Source organism: Olea europaea, chromosome 9, assembly GCF_002742605.1.
Source record: "Olea europaea var. sylvestris chromosome 9, O_europaea_v1, whole genome shotgun sequence".
Taxonomy (NCBI): Eukaryota; Viridiplantae; Streptophyta; class Magnoliopsida; order Lamiales; family Oleaceae; genus Olea; species Olea europaea.
Window position 1 is genome coordinate 512,479 of NC_036245.1, and position 25,154 is coordinate 537,632.

Sequence of the window (25,154 nt, forward strand, 5' to 3'; positions counted from 1 at the left end):
AAATTTCGAAAATAACAAGAATTATACCGCAAAAATTTTTAAATTTAACAAAACATATAACCAAAAATTGTTAAATCTGAAAATTTCAAAATATATTGTAAGAACCAAATTAAAATCTTTGATTCTCAATGATTCAACATGAACAGGCTCTGATACCACTTGTTGGATAATTTAATACTTTAAAATATCGGATCTTTCATGTTAAATCATCAAGAAATATAATAATTAAAGCGGAAGCATACCTGAATCTGACATGGTTAATGCAATATGGATTTCGCGGTATGATCTTCCAAATCTACACGCAGTCTCCTTTTCCTCTCTGTGATGTGATGCAGTAGAGAATGAATAATTCGTTTCGTTGCGTGTGATCTGGGGACCATAACCTATTTATATGAGGATGCCCTTTGACCTAATTCGGCCCATCATAAAATTAGGACTTGGGCCCGGTCTCTACACATATGTAAACCCATACTTTAATTGGATACATTAAAGCCCAAAACCGAAACCTTATTAGATCACTTTAATCGGGCTCAACCGAATTCGATAGCCTATAATTTAACACACAATTATTCACACATACAAGCCCATCTTTAATTAAAAGTCCTTACAGGAACAACAAAACAATAGATGGAAACTTTGCACAGTGACAGAAGTCGAGGAGACAAAAACTATAATTCGTATGATTCCAGTGTGGTCGACTTTCATCTTTTGCGGTATTGTGTCATCCATTGGATTCACTTACTTTATAGAGCAAATAAATCATCTGAGCCCTACAGTCAAAGGCGTAGAGGTCCCATCCACACTTCTTCTATGGTTCTATCACGAAGTGAAATCCAAACAACAAAACAATAGATGGAAACTTTGCACAGTGACAGAAGTCGAGGAGACAAAAACTATAATTCGTATGATTCCAGTGTGGTCGACTTTCATCTTTTGCGGTATTGTGTCATCCATTGGATTCACTTACTTTATAGAGCAAATAAATCATCTGAGCCCTACAGTCAAAGGCGTAGAGGTCCCATCCACACTTCTTCTATGGTTCTATCACGAAGTGAAATCCATGTGCAATAAATTCTACGTGAAATTCGCTAACTCCTTAGATGAATCAGGATCAAGAAAGTTCGCTCCAGCAATTGGGGTCTTGTTATCTATGATATTCGCGATACTGTGTTGCATTAGTGCTGCAATAGTGGAGAACCAAAGGCTCGATGTTGTTCAAGAGCATGGTTCACTAGATAGTCCCGGTCCAGTCCCCATGACTGTGTTTTGGCTACTCCCTCAGTTCCTTCTACTTGCTGCACTTGATGGAATTTTCTACAGTAGTGCAGTGACATTCTTCAAAGATCAATCTCCAATTTCCACAAAAAAATACTTGCCCTCCTTCATTAGCGGCGTATTTGGTGTTGGGATTTTGAGTAGTGCATTATCTGTGTACATTGTGGGTAAAATCAGCGAGAGGGGAGGACAAAATCGGAATTGGTTCCACCACAACATAAACAGAAGTCGACTTGATAAGTATTACTGGACACTAGCGTGGTTGAGTGCTATAAATCTAGTAATTTTTATTGTGGTAGCAATTTTCTATCGCTATAACGAATCAGAATTGCAAAAACTTGAAGTTTCCAAGTTTGCTAAAGCAGATGAGCCCTTTGATGATGATGATGATGATGCTAATCGTTGTTGCTGCTATTGTTGTTAGATATGTTGGGGAGATTTTCATATTGCATAGAGAATAATCAAGAATGTATGTTTGTTATCAAAAAATAATGTCGAATAAAATCCAAAATGTATCGATTGATTAGCTACTCTTGTGCATTCTTTCCTGTCTGATTTTCAATGGTACGAGATGAAGTCATAAAAATTGTGGATCTTGTAGAAAGACCGTTCTGAACATTATATGCAACATACTTGATAATCTCGACTCTAAATAGATCATACATAAACATTAGTTGGAGTCGATATCCCTTGCGCTGTTTGAAAAATTTAATCTTGAGAAACATTTAAACACACCAGCAACAACATTTAGTGTTATCCTCAAAGAGCTCATCAGTTTCATCAAACTCGATCAGGTGTCCAAGTTCTTGCAATTTTGATTCCTTGTAGCTATAGAAATTTGCTGCCAAAAATTACTAAATTGATGCAGTACAGTAATATTTATCGAGTCGACTTCTGTTAAAGGGTGTGGACTGTGGTGCAACCAATTTAGTTTTTCACCCCTTTCATTGATTTTACCTACAATATATGTAGAAAGTACATATATTGATCGATGAAAAAAATCACTGCACTGCACTGCATTGGAAAATTCCATCAAATGCCACAAGTAGAAGGAACATAGTGAGTAGCTAAAACATTGTCATGGGAACTGAGAAGTGGATACATTCAACACTTGCTTTCATTTGCAAATCAAACTCGCACCATTTTTTGTAAATGTGAGCTCTTCAAGTTTTTGAACTGCGGTGAACTACCTATTGTCTAAAGATTAAGCTTTTCAACTAAGCATAGCCATGTGGTCACAATGACTTTTAGCCTGACAAAAAAGTTTTTTCTTCTTTTTCAACTCAACCTCATTATGAAATGCAATTGAGCCCCCGTTTGGCCCCCATTTTCTAGAAATAAAAATGGGTGGAATAGTATTTTTTTTTTTAAAAATGAGTGGTTGAAAAAAAAAGAAAAGTTTTCGATTTACCTGTGATATTATTTTATGGAAGATTTGTGGTTGAAAATAGAAGAGAGGAAAATAGAATGTAATGGAATGTAATTTAATGAGGGCCAAACGGGGCGAGACTCGTTTTTAACTTACTTTAGAAGCCTGATTTCGGTTATCAAGTTTTAGAGAGAGCAAGAGGGTAGATATAAAAATGTTCATTCTTACGCAAAGATTGCGTCTTGAATTTTGGATGAAGAAGAAGAATACGCAAATGAGATTTTATTAGAAGAATTGAAGTGATTTAAGGCATGAAGAGTTTTCCTCTTTTTATTTCTACAATTGCACTCTAGGTGATGTCTCATTATTCAACCATGTATTTTTGTAATTTCATGGTGCTTGACTAAATTTTAAGTTACTTGATGAAGATGAACCCTTTATCATAATGCTTACATATCAATTTTGAGAATTTGAAATTAGATACTTGTTTATCTTGGATGATTGTTATACATACTTAATAGTTCAATCATTTATCTAATTGAAGTTCTGGTGCTTGTCTCTTAATCGAGTTCTTATCATAGTTTAATTTTTGGATAATTAGATATAAAACTAACAAGTAATAAATTGTTTTACTTTATTAAAACTAGAGAAAACGTTATTTTACTCACTCTTTATTACTTGGAACCCATAGTTCCACATGCGAAATTTTAACGATTAGTCATCATTTTATGCACGACATACATTGCAAGTATATCCGCTGATAGAAGAACTTATCAAAGAATTTTCCACACCCATAACATATTCAACTGTCGATTGACTTGAGCAACAGAGCATCCATGACTGTCTCCATCATCGGAGAAAGAAACCACATGCATCAATGCTTATCCAAATGAGTCGGAGCTTAACACATGGACGGGAGTGGAGTCAAGATCTGTTGGTCACTTGTACTCGTTGGGTTTCAAGGTCAATAATATGGAATATATAGAAGGAAAAGTGATTTATTTTTCATATATGTTTTTTCATGCGCGTTAAAGGAAGACCACTTTTTCTAACGTAGGAATCTGAATTCTGTATGCAAAAATGGTAGAAAGGTGCATGTTTGTAAAGTCAACCCCAAATGGGCACCCCGACGAAATTACAACAGTTGACTTCAATGGTAGTATGACTTTAAGGTTTCCATTATCATAAGATGAGGATACAAGTCATTTTGTTTGTCGGGAAGTTTCATACTGGATTTGCGCGGCAGCGTGGCACTAACTTTTGCACATGGCAATATTCAAGCTGTAGAGTACTGCATATGTTAATTTACTCCATAATGCAATATTAAGCACCTAATTGGTATATATTTTTCAATTTTTTTTTTCGAGATTTATTTTCAATTATACATTGATCCATTATTTTTTCCTACTTTTTAATCACACATTCTCTAATATCATTTCGCAAAATTTATTCTACATCAAACAGGCCCTAAGCTTTTGCACTGTCGCAAATTTGAGTCCTTCAATGAACTGTGTTCAAGGTAGGCATTTTAATCGAAACCGAACTTCCCAGAATCGCACGTTTAGCAAATAAAATAAATAAATAAATAAAATTAAGAACTGTGAATTGAGAATTTATTGGGTACATGATAGTTCTTGATTCTTATGTTAGAATCATGAGTACATGAATCTGAAATTGAATTCATCAATTTTTATAAGTTTTTTTTTTTTTTTTTTTTTTTTTTTTTGTGTGGGAATTATTCACTTGACTCAGTGACCCATGGAATGCAAAGGAAAATATGGAACGAAAAATGAAAAAAAAAAATGGAAAAAAGAAAAAAAAAAAAAGAAAAAGAAAATCGACATTGTTGATTGTTGTGGTGTTTTTAGAAGAATGAATTATGCTATTTTTTAGAATTTCTAGAATCCATTATATTATTATAGTTTTTCTTAGTTTTTTATTTGTTCTTTGAGTATGTAATTTGGTGTTTATGCTCTGTTTCATATTGGATGTTTTGCGGCATGTTTGCTAAATATTGGATGTTATTTGATGGTATATTTGTATATGATTAAGAAATTGTTGAAATATATTTGGTGACATATTTTATTTCTTTATTTTGAACAGAAATGTTGATTAAGAGCCCAAATTTCCATCATGGTAAAATCCCAGGTTAAAAGAGACTCAATAGCAACAATACATACCTGTGATCTCACTTGGTGTATTTTGCATCATCTGTCACCGAATACGATATCATATGTCAAGGAGGCTGAATGCTAATACAGTTCTACCAACCACAAAGTCAACATGCACTTGTGTTGCGGAGAATTATCAAACGGTGTTAAGACTTGTTCTTCATCGTTTCGGGAACTGCAGAATGTCAACGAATTACGCGTTTTCGAAGCTATTGCAATTCATATATTCATCATATATGTTAGTGTCTCTTCTACATTTTCTATTTCATAACTAAAATAGACAGAAAGGGCACGTTTAATACTGGGATTCATGAAGGCTGTAGCCGAATTAAATTTATTGAGAAATGGTCTTAGTTTCTTCTTCCTCCTCCTCAATATTAAGGCTTTATTTGTCTCACACATATGATTTTGTTTCCAGGGAATGGGCATGTTAACTATGTCAACTCCACCAATTTTGGCAAACATCCTGGCAGAGCCGGTCCTGTGTCTAATGGGCCCTGAGGCGAACGATTAAAAGTATGCCCCTCATCGACAAAATTCAAAGGTGCATTATGCGACTCATTGCTAACTTAAAAAACTAACATTAAAACAACAACGAAATATATCATAGAAACGATTTATATTATAAACCATCAAATCAAAAATTTCAAACAATTAGTTAAATACCATTCGTCTTGCTGTTTTAGAGGCAAAAATATTAATCAAATCTGAATAACTTAGCTGCTCAACAATTTTTTTTTCTATTGAAAACAAAGCCAACCTATTTAATCTTTCTTGCGAAATAGTTGATCAGTGATAGGTGTTGATCAACTTTAATTTCGAGAAATTTCTTTCTGCGGATGCAACTATAACCGGTATGGTTAACAAAATTTGGTAAGCAATATAAGCATTTGGAAAACAAACATCCAATGTCTTCAAATACTGTAGCATTTCAATTGCTCTTGTTGTTTCACTTTGTATATAATACCTCAAGACTTGTAACTCCGAACATAAATCATCCCCATTAATGTCCGAACGCTCATTATGTTGAAGATATTTCTCAAGATTCAAACAAGAGTTCAACAAACTTGAAAAAGTTGCACCCCTTAACCTCTTCAAACTAAACAAAAATCTAAATGTGTCATCATATTATTTGAATTGTTCAAATCGGGTCCTCAGAGAAGATAGAGCTTGATTAATTATAAAAATAAAGTACTCAACTCTAAAAAATTCTTCTGCTGGTTGCTTTACCTCATCACTACCGCTTTCATCAAATTATTTTTCTTCGAATTATGCATTTTTCTGTAAATACAGCTTCAATTTCCATTTCGCTTGTCTTTTTTGTCGCTTCATCTTTGGCAATAGCAAATCCAATTTCTCTGTATTCTTCAAGAAATGAAACAAGTCATTGTAAGAGGTCGATAGCACGATCAATATCCATGGATTCGATTTGAAGAAATTTACTCACAATATTGACAGCATGCAACAATCTGTCCCAGTTTATCATGCCAAACAAAAACTCAAAATTTTGAAGTTCATGTGTTGCTAATGACTCTGCTTCACTCTTCACTTTTGGATCTTCATTACTTTCAGCCAAATCAAGTAATGCATCTATTATTTGTGCAGTTTGCTCCATTATAGGTTTCACACTTTCAACATGACTTTCCCAACGTGTTTGTGACAATGACTTCACTGTCAACCCTTGTACATTATCTTTGAAAATTTTCCATCGCTTGGTAGAAGAGAAAAACAATGTGTAGATGCATTGTATTACTCCGAAGAAGGATACAGCTTTGGAACAACAGTTCACCATATCACATAATGCTAGATTTAGATTATGAGCGCCACATGGAGTATAGAAAGCTCGGGGATTCATTTCATGGACTCTTCTTTGCACACCTTTGTGCTTCCCGCTCATGTTAGATCCGTTGTCATACTCTTACCCTCTAATGTCATTAATATCGAGATCAATTTTTATCAAAGCCTTTTGAAACTCGGTTGCAAGTCCAAGTCCTGTTGTGTTATCTACCTTCAAAAATTCTAGCCAATGTTCTTGAACTGTAGGTAAGTTTGCTGAATTATCTACAAATCGTACAATTAAAGACATTCGCTTCTCTTGACTTAGATCTGGAGTACAATCAAGTATAATTGCTAATATTTTGCATCTTTAACTTTCTTGACAATTGAACTTCTCACCTGATTAGCCAACAACTGTATCAACTCATTTTGAATTTTTTTGCCAAGATACGTATATTGAATCTCTCTTGTTTTAGCCCGCCGAAATTGGTCTTGCATTACTGGATCAAATTCACTAACCATTTCGACCATTTGTAAAAATAGGCCATTGTTCTCAACATGTAGCCTCTCATCATCTCCTCGAAATGGCGATGTATTTTTCGCAAGTCTTTTAACAATAGCGATTATCCTTGTTAATACATGTCTCGAATGTTCTCTTTCAGCATCAATCAACAATTTAATGCTTTTATTAATTGTAGTTTTTGATCGAAACCTATTTTCCAATTCAATCCAACTAGTCATGCAACGTAAATGCTTCTCATTTCCTTCATGACTTTTAATAGACCGATGCAAATTATGCTAATCTTTGAATCCATCATTACCTATTGAACATCTTTGGTCACATTTATTGGTGTTTTAAATAATCTGCAACAAAAGCAGAAGATCCTGTCCATAGACACTGAATACTAGCCATCTTCTATCAACTGTTTTCCCATTTGGTATTAATCGCTTATATTGTGAAAAATTGAAATGTCTATTTGTATAGTCTTTCGAAAACGAGATGTCATCAACTCTTTTTAGACCCTTTCAACTAAGTAATCCCTTGTTCTTTGATCAATAATTTTCCAATTCCCGGGATCATCCAAATTTAGAGAAAAGCAACCATCTTCTTCCTTATCATCTTCTTCATTATTAGAGGCGGGCTTCATCACTTCTTCTTCCTTATCATCCACTTCGTTAACATCGGTAGGTTGACTCACTTCTTCATCCTTATCATCTACTTCATTAACATGGGCAGACTGAATCTCTACTTCATCCTCATTTAACGCACTCACATTGTCATTTTTGAAGTACTTGTTAATATCCACTGCTTAACTCTGAAATAATGCAATTTTTCTTACACCCTTGAGAATGATCTCGTTTTCTGAACTGGTGGTAAGCTGATCTTAATTTTTGGATTGTGTCAACGATACTCTAGCATAGCAAAAAGAAACATGTAAGGAAATAACAAGTATATGATGGATTAAAATGAAAGAAATAATCAAGGAAAATTATAGCGCAAGACGTGGAAAAAATTGTAATAGCGAGATGATGAACTAAACTCTAAACTGATAGTCTAATACACAAATAAGTTGAAAAAATTAACAGAAATAGAGTATGATTATGAGGTTGAATTTCACAAATTCTATAACATGAATGAAATAAATGGACATTATAAAAAAAACCCACATTGCTAACAGATTAATCAAAAGAACACAGGCAACTCAGTTTCTTTATAGAACATCAGTTTAGTTTACATATATGATAACAAGTGTGGACAACAAAGTGATGAAATCAGTACACCGACTAAAAAACTTCATAGTACAGAATTCCCTCTTGTAATTCTCAGCTGAAAACAAATCCACTCTCTATTAGAAGCAAAATTATGCAACTATAGTTCCTTCATGGCTCATTATATTTCTCAATCCTTCCTCTAGTCAATGACCCAATGGAAACTGCAATCAACACTATACAAGTTCTAAAAACCATATATTTTACACCAGTGCTTCACAATTTTACACTAGTCACGCCTCATTAAAACTTGTCACTCCTTCACAATTTGACAACGTTAAGTACAAATGCACAATCACACCAAATGTATTTGCATTGGAAAACAGAACTGTACAATTTACAAAATTGAAAACCTTACTCTTAAACATTTGAAGCCTTAACAGACAGAATTCAAATACTTTATAGTCTATACCAATAACGGAGAACACGGGAAAAGGGAATTGAACAGCTGAAAAACTTACTTGATAGAGGTGATTCCAGTACTACCACAGACAGACAAGGACCACAATAATCCAATAACTGCAGGTTGCAGCAAAAACACGTTATGCCCGTGTCAGTTCATTAATGCAAAAAACGACAATAATCAAGAATTCTCAAACAGTAAAGAGAAAGAACATTACATTTCAACCATTCTTGCAACCTCTTCTAGGTCAGGCGTCTGAGGCGAGGTTGGTGAGCAGGCGGAGTAGCGAAGCCAGCGGCAGAAGTAGAAGCAGAAGCCAGAAGAAGGGCCAAGGTAGATTCGTGGTGGACTCATCGGATTGTGTCACTATGGAGAGGAGAGTTACGGTGACTGGACGCTTGACGGTGGAGACGTGGAGTGACAGTCGTGATTCGTGAAAGTCGGAGACGGGAGACGACAAAGACTCGGTGTTTGAATTGGATTTGGATTTGGGAATTTAGGTATTTGAATTGGATTTGGATTTGGATAAATGGATTGTTGGGTTGGGATTAGTTTAGTTATTGGATTTGGCATTTTATTTGGGCCGGCTGAAAAAAAAGGAATATGATGTTTTTGTATAATGTCCATCTTGGGAACTTGTGAGTGACCATTTTCTTCTATGTGAGATTGCAACATCTCTTATGATATGGAAGTAAACATTCCTATAAATGGAATAAACTTATACAATGGATGTATAAATGTTTGAAATAGATGTTGCTATTCCTTTACATTGGTCATGATGAATTGGATATTGTTAAAAACAACTCGAGTCCAATAATGAATGGATGGAAATAAGGAATATTCCTAACTTATAAGGATGCCAATTATTTGATGAAAGTATATGAACTTTCATGACGATTCCTTTGATTGGAATATGATAATGGTATGGTAAATTAGTTGGTTAAAATTTCATATCTTTTTGAAATTATACTAACTTTGACTATGATGATAGCCTTAATTAATTTCATAAAATTAAGTGAGATGATTTAAGTGGATATCATTATTTAGTAATGAGAATTAAGCTACTTAATTATTTGAAATTGTAGAAAATTTTGCATGGAAAGATGTGTTTTTTCGTATGGAGAATCATGACTTTTGGTATGATTAATTTCCAATGGGTGTGTCTCTTTATAGAGATTAATTCAAGAGGTGTGTCCTCTTATAGGATTGTGTCTTTTGAGAACACAACTTTTCAACCGATGGTTGAAATGAAACTATCATGTGAAATGTCACAAATGTGATAAGGTACATATGTTTGGAGAAGTTGCAATTCTTATGAATTAAGATGCTTAGCCATCTTCAATGTTGAATTTAACTTCAATTATGAAACCAATTAAGTTGGTATATGTTTTGAAAGGATTGTTGGTCCATATAATGGCCTTGATTTAATTTGGATGATTAAAATTAATTAGATTGAAGTACGTTATATGCAAGTTGACGACCACTACTTTGAAAGTACATAGACTTTCACGAAGCACTCGATACAGATATTATCTAATAGATAAATGAATTGAACTATGAAAGAGTTAATGAACTCTAAGTTCAAATATAACCCAAGAATGTGAGGGTTAAACTTAATACTCGTGAACTTGAGTGAAAAGTTCAAAACTTGTGGATGCAATATTACTAGATTGTATTTGTATTCCTAATTGAGGAATTATGGGGGCAACTCAGTTTAACAGTTACATTTGCTTCTATGTTATAATCATAGAAATATATCTATGAAGGTGGAAAGATAGAAAACCCTTATACTAATTATAAGGATGATATACACTAAGTTTAAGGTAGATGAAATGGGTTGTAAAGCCGAATATGGTAGTTGTTTAGACATGCAAGAACAATTGGAATATATGAAAAATATTCATAAAGTTCAAATGCATGGTAATGTTTCAATGATGATATTGAGTACCCATGATTCTGAAATCCTCTAGTAAAAATGATTGACTAGTGTAGTTTTTGATAGAAATCCTTCAACCGTGTTTGGAAATTGATAAAGCTAATAAGGCATATAGCTTCATGAGAGGATTTCTTGGTGGTGACAATTTGTATCTATCAAATAAATCAATCGTTGGCTAGCTATATTTGATAAGATACTAAGTCACATGTAATGGTAGGTCTAGACGTATAAGTCATAGACATAATACCATTAAGCAGTTGATCTCAATGGTGTAAACTCATGGTACCTTTAAAGAGATTTACAAAGAGAGATCAAGAATACTGTATATCGAAGGGAATGAGGTAAAGCCTACTACGTTAAAGTCCTTGTAATGATAACCCTACCTTGTTGACTGGAGATCCCAAGATCTTAGTTCAACGGTACAATTAAGTTATAAGGATTCCATGAAACACTAAGGAAAATAGTTTCCTGACTCATTCCTATGATATTAAAGTGCTTTTTGCAGAGTTACAAGAGGTTAAGATAATATTTTAATGATTCCTATATTTTGATTAAGTCAAGTGGAGTAGGGCAGATACTCTTATAGGATGTCACCTATGTGAGTGTGAAGTGGGGCCGCTTCAATGAGAATTATTCAAGGCTTGAATTCTTTAAACACTCGCAGAATCAAGAAGGGTTTAGGGTCAAAATAAACCAAGTCATGAGAACCATGAACGGTTTAGGGAAGATATTGTGTGAGTATCGTTGTCTTGACTTACACTAAAGACTGAATGGTTCAAGACATCACGTTCACCAATTAGCCGAGTAGGTCCGATGGTATTTCACTACGGGAGGTTCAAGGTCAGAAGCTATTATCCCCGATGCAGTGGCTTTCCGCTCTCTCTCTCTCCCCTTGCATCACATCATAGCATTACATTTGCATACTCGAATTTCCATTCATGTGGGGGATTGTTGGAATTTGTTCAAAAATTAACCGAAAATTGGTTAAGTTTAAAATTGGGAAAATGAAAAGCTGTGACTTCGTGTCAACTTCGGTCGAATGTTCGGACTTTATTCGATAGTCAAATTATAAAAGTAAATTGACCAACTTATTCTACTTGTCGAGTAGATCGTCGTGATATATTTGGAATCTCGAAACCAATTTCGGATGAATGAGAAATTACGGTCCAAAGTTGGAAGAACGAAGTATTGCAACTTTTCGAAAGGATGCAGGTTTGAAATGAAGTGCTGCAACTTTTCGAAATGAAGTGTTGCAACTTTCCATGAAAAATGCTGGATTTGGGGTGTCTCCATTCACCCATAACCCTTCATCTTCTATACATAAGACCCCTTGGATGTGTATTTGTCATTCCAATAAATTTCAATTCATTCCATAATTCCATATTATTCATTTCATGTTAAGTTACACAAAACACTTTGTAGAAGTGATTATCCTTTGCATCAAAATCATTGTTATGGTAGAGAGAGAATTCCGTTCGAATTCGTTGGTCGAAGCTATTTGGAGTGCTTCTATGGCTTGACATGGTCGTTGTATCTTGAGAGATGATTGTCGAAAAATCGTTAGCACCGATGCGGGGCAAATTCATCTTAAGGACCAAGTGTCAAACACTTGCCTCGACTAAAAATTCATCACTTGCATCTTTCTTCCTAAAGTTTTCTGATTTCTTTTAATTATATTTTGATTTTGGTAAATGATTAACATTTTTTACATGTTTATGTTGCAAGGTTCGATCAAAAGAATAATTTGTTTTCGTTCAAAAATCGAAAGGAACGAATCCATATCCATGCATTCAGATTCGATAACTTTTATGTTTTTCTTCTCAAATCCTCTTTCGGTAAGTTGAAACCTTGTTTCGATTTCATGAACATAAATCACATATTTTTTGTGAATATAATATGTACATAATCGGTGTATTCCCCAACAGGATTTTTGGTCATACAATTTTCTCGGGGACTTTCGTTGCTGAGCAATTTTTGGATGCAATAGAAAGGGATGACATAAAACGGACTTTCAGTACTGACTATGATTGGTGGTATTGTTGCTACATTCATTTTCACTACTACGGCAGTTCTGGGACTTCCATACGTAAAGTCTTGGTCACTTCGATTTAGAATTCCAACAATTTGCATGGTAGTGGCTATGGTAATATTCTTGAGTGGTTCGTGTCATTATACGTGTAATAGGCTGTCTAGGAGCCCATTGACAATTCTATTTAGGATGTTGGTAGCCTCTGTCTCCAAGTTTTTCGAGCAACAGCCTGTGGATGTGAATCAGTACTATGGAGTATTCTGCTGCAGTAGATGTACTGCCACCTACTCTCTCTCTCTCTCTCTCTCTCTCTCTCTCTCTCTCTCTCTCTCTCTCTCTATTGAGAACACATGTTTGCACATGAACATGGGCGTTTGTTACTTTTAAAAATGTCAAGAAATGTGTGCATTCCCCTAGATAAATCTAATTCGACTATGATTAATTTGAGGCCCTTAAACTATATGCACAATGGCGTGATCTTGAAGCAGGCTTTTGATTCTTTCATATTCCTGTCGAATCTTATTCGCTAGATTAAATTGAACAACCTCTACTAAATGTTTAACAATTGGAGTAGGGAAATTTTATTTATTTTATATTTTATCTTATATCAAATATTTGAGACGTGCACGTTGTTCATAAATGGGAGGTTACTAGACTCTAACGTAGGATATTGTGTTCTCTGATACCATGTTAGACTACCCAATCTAAAGCTTTCCAGAGGAACAAAATAATGAAATTAACAATTTCTAATGTGGCACTATGCATTTCACTCTTGCGTAATATTTTAAATTATTTATAAAAACATGAAATCATTTTTTTATATGTAATGTAATTTCCCAAAATACAGTTGCTCCAAGAAGGCTACAATAATATTGCCCGACCAGACTGTTGAGCAACAAAAACAGAACAGATGGAAACTTTGTACATTAACAGAAGTTAGAAATGTTCAATCAATAAAGCTCTTTGAACATGTTGAAATCCAGGCTGAAAAATAGGGATTTGAAATTTTACACGTGGCAGTTGTCAGCCCACTTAGTTATAGAGAGAAGCAAGCATGGACCACACTTTTACTCCATTACATCCTCCATTTTCCCACCGATTTTACTGTAAGCAAAGTCCCTTTTTTACAAAACAGAAGCCCCAAATGCGAAATCGTCTACTAACTATTCACTCTCCAACGATGTTAAATATCATCGACGACGATTAATCCCTACCGAAGACGTGTGCATATGTAAAATCAATTTACATTGTGGGTGCCCGATTAGCATTTTGATTTCACTCTTCTTCTTTCTCGATTTTTTTGAAGGAGCGACGAACCAACTGATTTTCTTCTTATAGTTTAGGTAAATCATGATGTTAGGTAGCCTTCACTGTTATAGTTTGCGTAGATCTTGGAAATTTTAGGTGTGTGAAATTTTAGTTGTAATATTTTAAAGAGAGGGAATGGCAACTATTTCCTGATTTTAAGGATTCCGGCTAGTAGCCATTTTTTCCTGTAATGAAAACTTCTTCCTCCTGCTATAATTATAAAGGGGAAAGGGGAGAATGTGATGGTGAAATTGTAATTATAAAGGGGAAAAGGGGAGAGATAGTATGGTGAAATTGTTAGGATTTTGTTCAACAATTGGAGCAATAAAAGTAATTTAATTTCAATTTTTTGTACGTTAGCTTTACAGGTCTTCACTAACTGCTAGGAACTATTCTTCATTCCTATGAATTGATTGCAAATGCACACCACTGTACTCATGGATCAGTTTTTACCGGTCCATCTGCGTGATTAATGTCCATAGAAAAATTGGATTGGTGGAGTTGAATGGTGATGATATTGATATCAATGAAGACAACATAAAACATAAATCAAGAATATAGGCAACAAACCAAAGCATACAGGCACAAGTTTTCTCGCAACAAACAAACCAAAACATACAAACCCAGACGATTAACACTATACATTCACAAGCTTGTATCCATAGGCGACGAAAGATAAAAGCAAGGGAATTGAGGGATCTTTCTGGTATTTAAAAATGATTGTTGGAAATTTTTTGGTGTTTATAATTCGAACAAAAGAACGATTGCATCCCTTTCCTTTCCTTCCCTTCCCTTCCATCCATTCATTTACTTGGTAAAACACACTATAGATCCAATTTTTATGAATTATATCACTGCAAAATCACAGCCTTCTCACGCTTTTACGCTCTGCAGGTTCGAAATCGACGAACTAAAGAAATTAGAATAATAATTCTGACGAACAATTTGGTAAACTAAACTAAACCACGAACAACAAAAAAAGAATATTTTAACAAACGTTTAACACAGGGTTTCCATAAATTACAGAAAAAGTACATACAACTTGAAAAAAAAAAAATAATGGAAAACATTTAGGCCTTAAAGTAATAGAAAAACAAAAAAAGCGAGAGATTGCACAGCACCACTGTTTCTTTTCGTCTATATAAAACTATGACTACAACGATGTGGCTAGAGGTGAAGCGAGAGGCGGTGAAACCATAGCTCGGCCAAAGCAGAGGCAAAACCTTTGGTTGAAGTGTGGCCGGAGAATATGAATCGTCCAGTGCCAAAAAAGTTGAAGAAATTGTTGCTTGAGCGACGACGATCACCTTCGATAGCAGTGTTGCCGGAGGTGGTAAGGCACCAACAGAGTACTGACTCTGAATTTCAATATTGGGGAAAATGTAAGTTGTGGGTGTAGAGAGATTTGGGAGAGAGAGGCTGCGTTTTTCTTTGAGAGATTTAGGGGAGAAATGCTGCATTTTTCTTTAGCTTTAGTTTAGGTTTTCTTTCCTTTTTTTTTTTTTTTTTACAGTTTTTTGAAGTGCTACATCAGCCTGGATTTAACCCTGTTTTCTACCCTGTGCGTGTAGCAGAATTGATGTTCAATACATAGTCTACATGATTCCCATGGAAATGGCCTTTATTTTTGGGGGGTTTATTATCTTCATTGTCACATACATACTTTATTGAAAAAGCAAAGAATATGAACCACAAGGTAGGAAGCCTAACATTACCCATTACAGTCCTTTTCTGTTTTTATGCACAAGGAAGACAATATTTTCCCAAACTATACCTCAGGTTTGTCAATTGCGGACCAAATGCTCGATTCTATGTTCCTGTACTAGGCATTTTAGTGTCAACAATGCTTGGAGTGCTACGTTGTATTACTACTGTTAGGTCTTTTGATACCCAATAATCCGGGCGATGATTTAAAATAACTGTCGGATTATTTATCGACACCATGGACTTGGCTTGGCTCGAAGACGAACTACACTTTTGGATGGCCCAAGTCTTGGTTAGTGTTGGGCTTTGGGGTATTTGTTGAATTAGTAGATTGTGGGTTGAATTAATTGGTAGCCCATTAGTTTAGGTTTTAAGAAGCCCTTTTGCAAAAGTTTTTGACCCAAGTTTTGTGTCTAACCTGTGCTATATATATATCCATATATATTCCCAGCCGTTTTCTCTATGGTGGTGAGTGGGTGTGTGTGGAAGAGAGGGTCGTAAGAGAGAGAGAGGGCCGAGATGGTTGAGGGGCAGCCGGCTTGGAGGGTTTGTTGGAGTGATTCTCACCATTGTTGCCTCTTCTTTTCCTTCATATTACCACCACCATCCCTTCTCTTTTTGTGGGGTTTGAGAGAGTTTAGGCAGTCTAAATTGAAGGCGAAAATCTTGGGTCGAGTTGAGGTAAATCGGTGTTCGTTTGATTATTTTTTGAGCCCGAAATCAAGATTTATCGAGGGATTTCCGCTACAAATGGTATCAGAGCTTGTGTTGTTGTTAAATATGTGATTTTTGGGGGCTAAAATCAAGCTAGAAGTGGCCAAAAATCGATCTGGAAAACAGGCAGAAAACTTGATGAAATCTGGGCAGATTTTTGCAAAACTGGACAGATCTGTTTTGGTGTTTTCCAACCAAACCAGTTTCCATTTGGAGAAACAGACACCACCATTAGACTGTGTAGGTGGAGACGGTTCAAAAAGGTTGGGGGTGCGTGGCCGGCTGGCCGGTGGCTCGTGGGTATTCCGACGAAGCACGTGCCGACGCGTGAGGAATAATCAGGAGAATTTTTCAACAGACAGAATGCTGCTAGAGATAAGATGGACCCTGTGGTGTTGTCGGATTTCAGTTTTGAGCAATGCAGTGAAAGTGGGAGGATTTTGCCTTTGGACTTTCGGGTGTCGGGTGTTGTTTTCGTGTTGCTGTAGTTGCTGATGACTTTAGGATGAATAGTGATAGTCCTGAAGTGATGAATTTCATGTCTCTCGATATTTACGAACCTTCAGACGTGGTCCGCTCGGTATCGTATTTTTTGCCTTTTATTATTGCAGTTAAAATTAAAGTATAAGCTAATTATTTATTTTGCGCATTAGAAGTCATTGTGTGATGTGACGTTAGGTTTGGGGTTACCGTGAAGGGGATAATCATTGCTTGTTGCTAGACCTAGGAATTACATATTAACTAATTACCTTAAATTCTATGTGAATTTGTCACCAATTTTTCTACACCGATAGAATTGCATGTGACCTTAGGAAAATTTACTTGACTATTCTGTGTGAATTATGTGTCAGTACTTTGCTTGTGGTCATTATTTGGTATTTTTGACATGTATAGGTCTAAGGCAAGTGCGAAAAATAAAATATGTTTTAATTGTGGTAAAATTTGGGCATAATTGAAAGAGATTGTCCTTGGATGATAATAAAAGGAAAGATAAGGATAGAGAGGGTTGAGTAGTGATCCTAGTGAGGTTTATTGAGAGAATAAACCTGGTTCTTGCATTGCATCTGTGTGTAATCCATTCTGCATGTATGTGGTCACTTAATTCTGTTGCAATGTTGATGTTACATTTTCAATATGTTTGATGTGTGTAATTGCATGAATTAGAGTGACTTATTACTTTGTGTAATATGTTTACATGCATAGTGTGTTAATTTTTGTGGCGTACTCTATTTGCTCTGTGAGTGGTGTGAGAGTGTGGTAGTGAGAAGAAAGTTGGGCAGTCGTTCTCTCCTTTATCTTTGTGAGCCTGTGTGATTTGTGAGATTATGTAAGGCAGCCATGTTAGGGTTACCTTCTTTATCTTTGTGAGCCTCATTTGTGAGTGTTGTGAAGTAATTGACTCTTTCTTCGATTTTTCTTTGTGGATTTTTGGAGCTTTGGTGATTGGAGTAACCTTTGTGATCACCGAAAGGTGTTGTTTTGCCACAGTAAGTCTGTGATGCATTAGCAGTGAGTTGGATGTCTTTTGGTAAGATGGAGTATAGATGCCTAGATGTGCATTGGTGATATGCACGGGGGATGTGGAGTGTGACATTTGGATCATGAGTGGAAATGTGATCAAATGCGTAGAATCCTTTATCTGTGAAAGAGACCCTGATCAGGTGGAGTGTGAGAGAGACACTTCTATCACTTCTGTAAGGTGGAGTCCCATTATCCACGTAGGTTGGGAGAACTGATGTGTGATAGAGAATTATCCCGAAAGTTTAGGATCTATTGTGACTTACCAGTTAGACATGAGTTGAGTGACCTGTTTAGTGAGCATGATGGATGATGAAAGGAGATATGTATTCTTGAGGTGTGAGCAACATGGAATGTGATAGGATAAGTGTGGTGAGATCTTTTCTTATGGTCATTTATGCATGTGTTGCATATGTGGTTAATCGTGGTTTGATTAACTAGGTGTTAATTTCTAGTTCTGTGTGACCGTGATTTTGAAAAGATCTCTGTGTGTGTTATCCTATATATCTTCATCGCATGATTGTTTGTTCATTGTGAATACTTGTTTCTACTTGGGTGTTCTTAACCTTAGCCCTGGTGAGTACATGGAGCAAGTATGGTATGTGTTTCGATTTGAAACACGAGGTAAGGTCTATGATTCCAATTTTATTGGATTACCTTGATTGTACAAGTATAAACTGTGTGTTTTGGTTGGTTGCAGATTATTGGGTATCAAGGTGGAGATTGTTGGGTTTTTTGATACCCAATAATCTGGGCGATGATTTTAAACAGTTGTCGAATTATTTATCGACACTGTGGACTTGGCTCGGCTCGGAGACGAACTACACTTTCGGATGGCCCAAGTCTTGGTTAGTGTTGGGCTTTGGGGTATTTGTTTAATTAGTAGATTGTGGATTGGATTAATTGGTAGCCCATTAGTTTAGGTTTTAAGAAGCCCTTTTGCACAAGTTTTTGCCCCAAGTTGTGTGTCTAACCTATGCTATATATATCTATATATTCCCAGCCGTTTTCTCTATGGTGGTGAGTGGGTGTGTGTGGAAGAGAGGGTCGTGAGAGAGAGAGGACCGAGAGGGTTGAGGGGCAACCGACTTGGAGGGTCTGTTGGAGTGATTACCATCATTGTTGTCTATTCTTCTCCTTCCTATTATCACCACCATCCCTTCTCCTTTTGTGGGGGTTTGAGAGAGTTTGGGCAGTCCAAAGTGAAGGCGAAAATCTTGGGTCAAGCCGAGGTAAACCGGTGTTCGTTTAATTGTTTTTTGAGCCCGGAATCAAGATTTATCGAGAGATTTCCGCTACATGTGCTGCAAGCGTTGAGTCTCGAAGACTGAATGTGGTTAGAAAACACGATTTGCTGGAAAACCCCAATGATACAATTCCAAAGAGCATTTTCTGGCTACTTACACAGTATGTTCTTCTCGGGGCTGCAGATGGGATTCTTGAATTCTGTACGCCGACTTTTCTCAATAACTACTTTATTCTCCCATGTAGCCAATTCATGCTTACTTTTACAAGTCATGGACAGGGCTTGGGATGCCTTGGCAGTGTGCTGTGTGTGTATATTGTTGGCAAGCCGAGTGAAAACAGAGGAAATCCGAGTTGGTTTCAAGGCACGCTCAATGAAAGTCGACTCGATAAGTACTAGCATGGTTGATTGCCAGCAACATTTTCCCATTCATTGTCTTGAGATTCTGGTATGGTCATATGCGAAAGAAGGAGGAGGATGCTCCTAGTGAGACCCAATGGTGTTGCTGTTGTAAGATGTGTATTGTATATGCATGCCCCTTTTTTTCCTGATTTCAGTTTTTAAGTTGATCATATATCATTATTTTTACAGTAGAAGATAAGGTCATTTGGCAAACTTTTTTCTGTTTACATGGGATAAAGATTATCCTAAATGTTTTGCATGATTATAAGGTGGGATTTTTAGCTCAAAAGGTAACAGAATGGTAACCTTTCATTGATTTTTCCTTTTTAGTAAAGAATGCCCAGACCGTATATAGAAAGTTACCTTTCAATGATATATTACCATTTACAGATGTTTAATTTGTTGAATTTCTTACCTAAACCATTTGATTTCTTGGTACATAACCTCTTTTTCTATTTCATATACATCCTTTTCTCGCACACCATAGAACACTTCCTAGAAGGAACTCGCAACTGATCTTTGCAAAGATGAAGAGGATTTCAAGAACTCGATGCAATCCTTTATAGCCTCGGCCCGCTGAGAATCAAGGTTTTCAGCATATGAACATGATCCTACCAAACTAGACAAAGAAATTTTACGCGAATACCGTTTTCTAGTAGACACAAACTGCAGAGCTCTCACCACCTTTGCTCCGATGCCACGAAAGAATCTAACTGGCGAAAATCTAAGGCTTTTTACAGGTCTGAAACTCCACAGTACAACGACTTTCTTTTTTCGGCCAACTTTTGTGCCACCACCATGTTTGTGGTGGATCGGTGGCTTCTCATTGGCAGGAACGAATCTCACCCTCGGCATCGTTGCGCTAAGGAGGGCACGGTATGTTCGGGTGCATTTGTCGAGAGATAGAGACAGAGATAGAGATAGAAGAAGAGGGAGAGATGGTGATGCTGTAGGATGAATATATTGTGAATTGATAAGCAAAAGAAGAAGAAAAGACTGGAGAACAAATAGAGGTTAAACTGGAATGGGAGTCCCTAAAATGATTGCACTTCAACAATTACAACATTTAAAGACTCAGATTTGTTTGGGGACTAAACAATCAATTGATGTAGTTATTTAATTCATGGGGCCATAACTTATTCACCAATTAATTGATTTGTCACGTCACTGATGTTTAGCATAAACTAAAGCACCGACGTTTAACTACACATATATATCATATATGTAATGTTTGGTAAGTTAAACTAGACACAATAATTGATATATTTTATTACATCTCTGTCAGTCAAGAAAGACAGGTATACACTAGCCTTTAGAATTTCAGTGACACAAGTATGAACAATAGAAATGCATGCTTAGAGAAAGATGAAACAAAATCAAGAAAATTGTCTGGTCAAAAAGAAAGAAATGGAGGGAGGGGTCCCTTAGAAAAATAGTACAGCGTGTCATAATTACAAGGAAAAAGATAGGGCGGAGGGTGGGGGTAGAGAAACTCTCATCTTAGCCCTTATTCAAAGATGGAACTACTGAGAATAATGTTCTGGGAAATCTTTTGAGTTTCACATAAATTCACAAAGACTTTTACAAATCTTGGCGTTTGAATTAAACACAAGAACTTGAACTTAGAGAAAATGGTCAAAGTCTCCATTAATGAATTCAGAAAAATATGAACAAGTTTGATGCTACCTTTAGACTACTAGTGCATTTTTAATGCCTTGGTGAATTTCTAAAAAAACATTTCCACAGTCAAAATAAACGGTATTAGTTAGCAATATTGATTTGTAGATAGAATCATTGGTGACCAATTATGAGGTTCAATGTCATAAACATCAATGTCACAATAACTCTTTCAACTTGCATCCCACCCCATATGGCAATCTATAGAATACAGTAGATTTACACCCCAACTGTCTACAACTGCACATCATCACATGTATATACAACAATAAACAAAATTCACATCGACCATATGGGGGAATATTAAAAAATGGCTCAGCATTAAAAGATCTATGTCAACACTTGCTAGCGCTCTTAAGTGGATGAAAATAGAGGCTCGAGGGACATCATAGCGAAGCAAGGCTAAGAGGATTGCACTTGCAAGTACCGTCTATTACCTTTAGTTAACACGTAATAGGAAGATTTTTGAAGAGCTTTCACCCAATTTGGATTGCATTATGGGACGGATCAAGATACACGTATATAAAGTTATGTTCTCTTCGTATCCGGATGTTTTGATCCATTTTGAGTTTGTAGCATTGGGTCATTGACTATTTATGCACTTCACTTTTTTTGATATCTCACGAGTATACCAAGAGTAATTGTATGTGATATTGACTCTTGTTTGCCCGAGTATGCCTGGTGTACTTGTATATGAACAATTTGATCAATGAAAGTTTATATTTACCGATAAAATAAATAAATAAATAAATAAACAAACAAAATTTTATTCTTGAAAAGCTTACGAGTTTGTAAAGTTCTTAAATCTTTTTTCCATCATTTGATTCTCTCTTAAATAATCTGGGAAAACACTCATACATCAAGGTGATGGAGCCTGTGGTGGGCCTTGATGAATGGGCCAAGGTATCCTTAAGGAAATACAAGTTCTGAGATCGACCAGGGGCGAAGGTGCCTAATGACATGAGGTTGGGGTTCTTCTAGCTATCAAGGGCGATATAAATTGAGCCGAAAAAGCACAGGTGCACCGAAGATCGCATAGGATATCATGGGATGGTAAAGGATATGCCGAAGGTGACTTGTGATATGCTGAAGTGGGGCGGAAGAAATCAGTCATAGCTTGTTAGCTCAAGAATTGAGTTAAAGCTACGACTTGTTGCTTGAGTTCATGAAATCCTTTGACTTCATGACCACCTGAGGTATCGCTGGTGCTAGAGGGTCTTGATTGTGTTGCGGATCAATGAGAGAAAAAGTACCTACTAACGGGAATTTTGAGTATAAATGTTATCTCCGATTTTTGGTTTACAGACCCCCAAGCATGATGTCCGGATCATATATCGACCATAATTTTTAATAGTGCTTTACACAGACAGCCACATTGATGCTACAAAAAATGGTATATGGAGATATCCAAACGTGCACGAAAGATGACCACGAACATTGCCTTCGAATTACCTGCAAAAAGGCAAGGAAAGTTGTTTCAGTAGTCATTCCAATACTTAAGTTAGAAAATAGATCAAGGTAATAAATGCACGACACTATAAACTCAAGAATGTAAAGATTGCTTAGTTGATTGGGGCTTCGGCACTAATTATAACGGTTTCTTAATTGAAAGTTTAAGACCTGGGGTCGAGTCTCAAGAGTGGACGAGGACCCCAAGCTCCGAGTAGATGACTAAGTAATGGATGAAAAAGGTAGGTGTACCTAGGCTTAAATAGGTACCATCGATGACCTTTGGGTGGTGATATGATCAATACTATGAAGACATGAATAGTCGAGGGCCAATCCCTCTCCAGAATGGGCTTGGAGGATATGACATAATCACAATCCAAAAATATATTCCAGGAATCCATCGTATCCTTCACCAAACTGAAAAAAAATAATAAAAATGAAAAATCACCAAGCAACTGATCAAGGAGATCAGAGTCCAGATGCCAGCCCAGTAAGTCAACCTTTTAACTTATGGCCCAATTCCTAATGAGCAGCCCAATGTCCAGTAATTTTAATGTAGCCCAATAATTTTTTTGGTCACATTTTTTTTTCTTGGGAATTAAACATAGAGTTCTACATATTTATAATTTCTAACAAAGAATATTATATACATTAGCGGAGCGCTTGGACCCACATGGGGTCTCTTCTTATAGATTTCATTTTCGCTTTCAAGAAAAAGCGATAAAACTATAAGACTTCATCTTGGTAGAAAGTATAGGTCATGCCGGTGCTGTCACAAAAATATATTTTAACTTGATATATTTCGTACCTATACATATTTGACATTTGTCGATAATGAAATTTCATTTAAATTATTATATTATGTAATTTGAGTACGCTAATGATAATATATATTATCATTTAGCGTACTAAACTTAAACTTACATTATATTATAATTTTATTTTTGTTATATGTATGAGTATTTTCACATTCTTGTCTTCTTTGCACCTTTTTCTTTGATATGCATCTAAAGCTCCTAGAAAGTTTGTTCCAGTGTATTTTTATGTATGGCCCACTAGAATAATTTTGAAGCAAGGTATCATAATCTGATAAAAGGAATAAAGACTAACAAACACATAATAAAGTAGATATTATTTTTTTATAAATTTAATAAACATAAGGTCAAATTCTTGAATTATTTTTTGTTGTTTCAATTACCTTATCGACATTTACTATAAGTCTCCATAAAATATATATTAGGTTTCATAACATAGTTGACAAAATTTTTACATTTTTCAAAAACTTCTACATTTTACATTGCTATTTATTTGTGAAAGTTTTGTCTTGTGGGCTTGTAAACACATCACTATATTTAAAAATTAATTTTCAAGACAAATTCTACATAATATAGTTGTAATATAAATATGAAAGCATATACCCTTCACAAGAGGCATCCGTTATGAGCAAATCGACTACTTATTGGAGGAAAAGATTGAGTCTTGATAGTTATTTAACGAAAAAGAATCATCGCTAATTTATTGTCATCGTCATAAAAATTTCGAGATTATGGTCAAAATAAAGTTATCGTATGCACGTGTGTGTATGAGTGCATAAAATTCGAATAAAGTAATAAAGTGGCTTGAACATGCAAGTTGCAAAAAAGATACTTCTTTGAAAAAGGAAGAGGGGGTTTAATTTGTCATTTATCATAAATTCTAATCAAAATGGTTATACTGATATTCTTGCCTTAGAAATTCTCCAGCTAGTGGGTGGGACCAGAAATGATATGCACAACTCCTGTTGGTGGACATTGGCTTTTTAAAATGGTCCCACAAGAAGCAACACACCAATGGTGACAACACAAGTTAACAACCAACTCAAGGAAAAGGATGTACGTAAGAGACGAAACTAAACGGTATACTGAATTAAAATTTAATTACTGCTTTTCTTTTTTAATACTATTCATTCTTATCTATCAAACGTAATGCTAGTGGTATATGATGAAGAAAATGAATCACTTTCGAACATTTCTACTTTGAACGGTAACAGTTAAATCTCACTAAGACATGTTATGTCGCATAAAGAATAAAGCGAGAAATCTTGACTTGTGAACATTAACAATCAATTATTTCACATTTGTTCCAACTTGAGCAAGAAGCATTTCCGTAAACTTGTGGTGTTCATTCATATCTTTTGGTACACTGAATTAGTTAAGATCGAATAATAGAATTAAAAAATTTGTCATGTTCCTTTCTAATTTAATCCTCTACAACTATTTAGTCCAATTTACCAAACCCAATTTCATAACATGACTAGTAAGATGGATTACACAGAGTACTGACAATATAATGAAAGAAAAATTTGTTGAACCTTCATGTTCCAAACATACTATTATAGTTTACGTCTTGATAACTCAATCATGATGTC

The 25,154-nt window shown here is 35.6% G+C and overlaps 2 protein-coding genes across 2 annotated transcripts in view; one reads left to right on the forward strand and one right to left on the reverse strand.

Moving 5' to 3' along the window:
• LOC111400089 (protein NRT1/ PTR FAMILY 5.5-like) overlaps positions 1-1,699 on the forward strand; it is a 36,654-nt gene extending 34,955 nt beyond the window's left edge. The window contains exon 5 of the mRNA XM_023027537.1: positions 1,180-1,699. Coding sequence (XP_022883305.1) covers positions 1,180-1,699 — 520 coding nt within the window. The remainder of the gene's footprint in view (positions 1-1,179) is intronic.
• Positions 1,700-20,116: 18,417 nt separating this feature from the next.
• On the reverse strand, positions 20,117-20,476 carry LOC111400090. The gene has a single exon (XM_023027538.1). The coding sequence runs from the start codon at positions 20,474-20,476 to the stop codon at positions 20,117-20,119; it is 360 nt and encodes a 119-aa protein (XP_022883306.1).
• Positions 20,477-25,154: the final 4,678 nt, after the last annotated feature.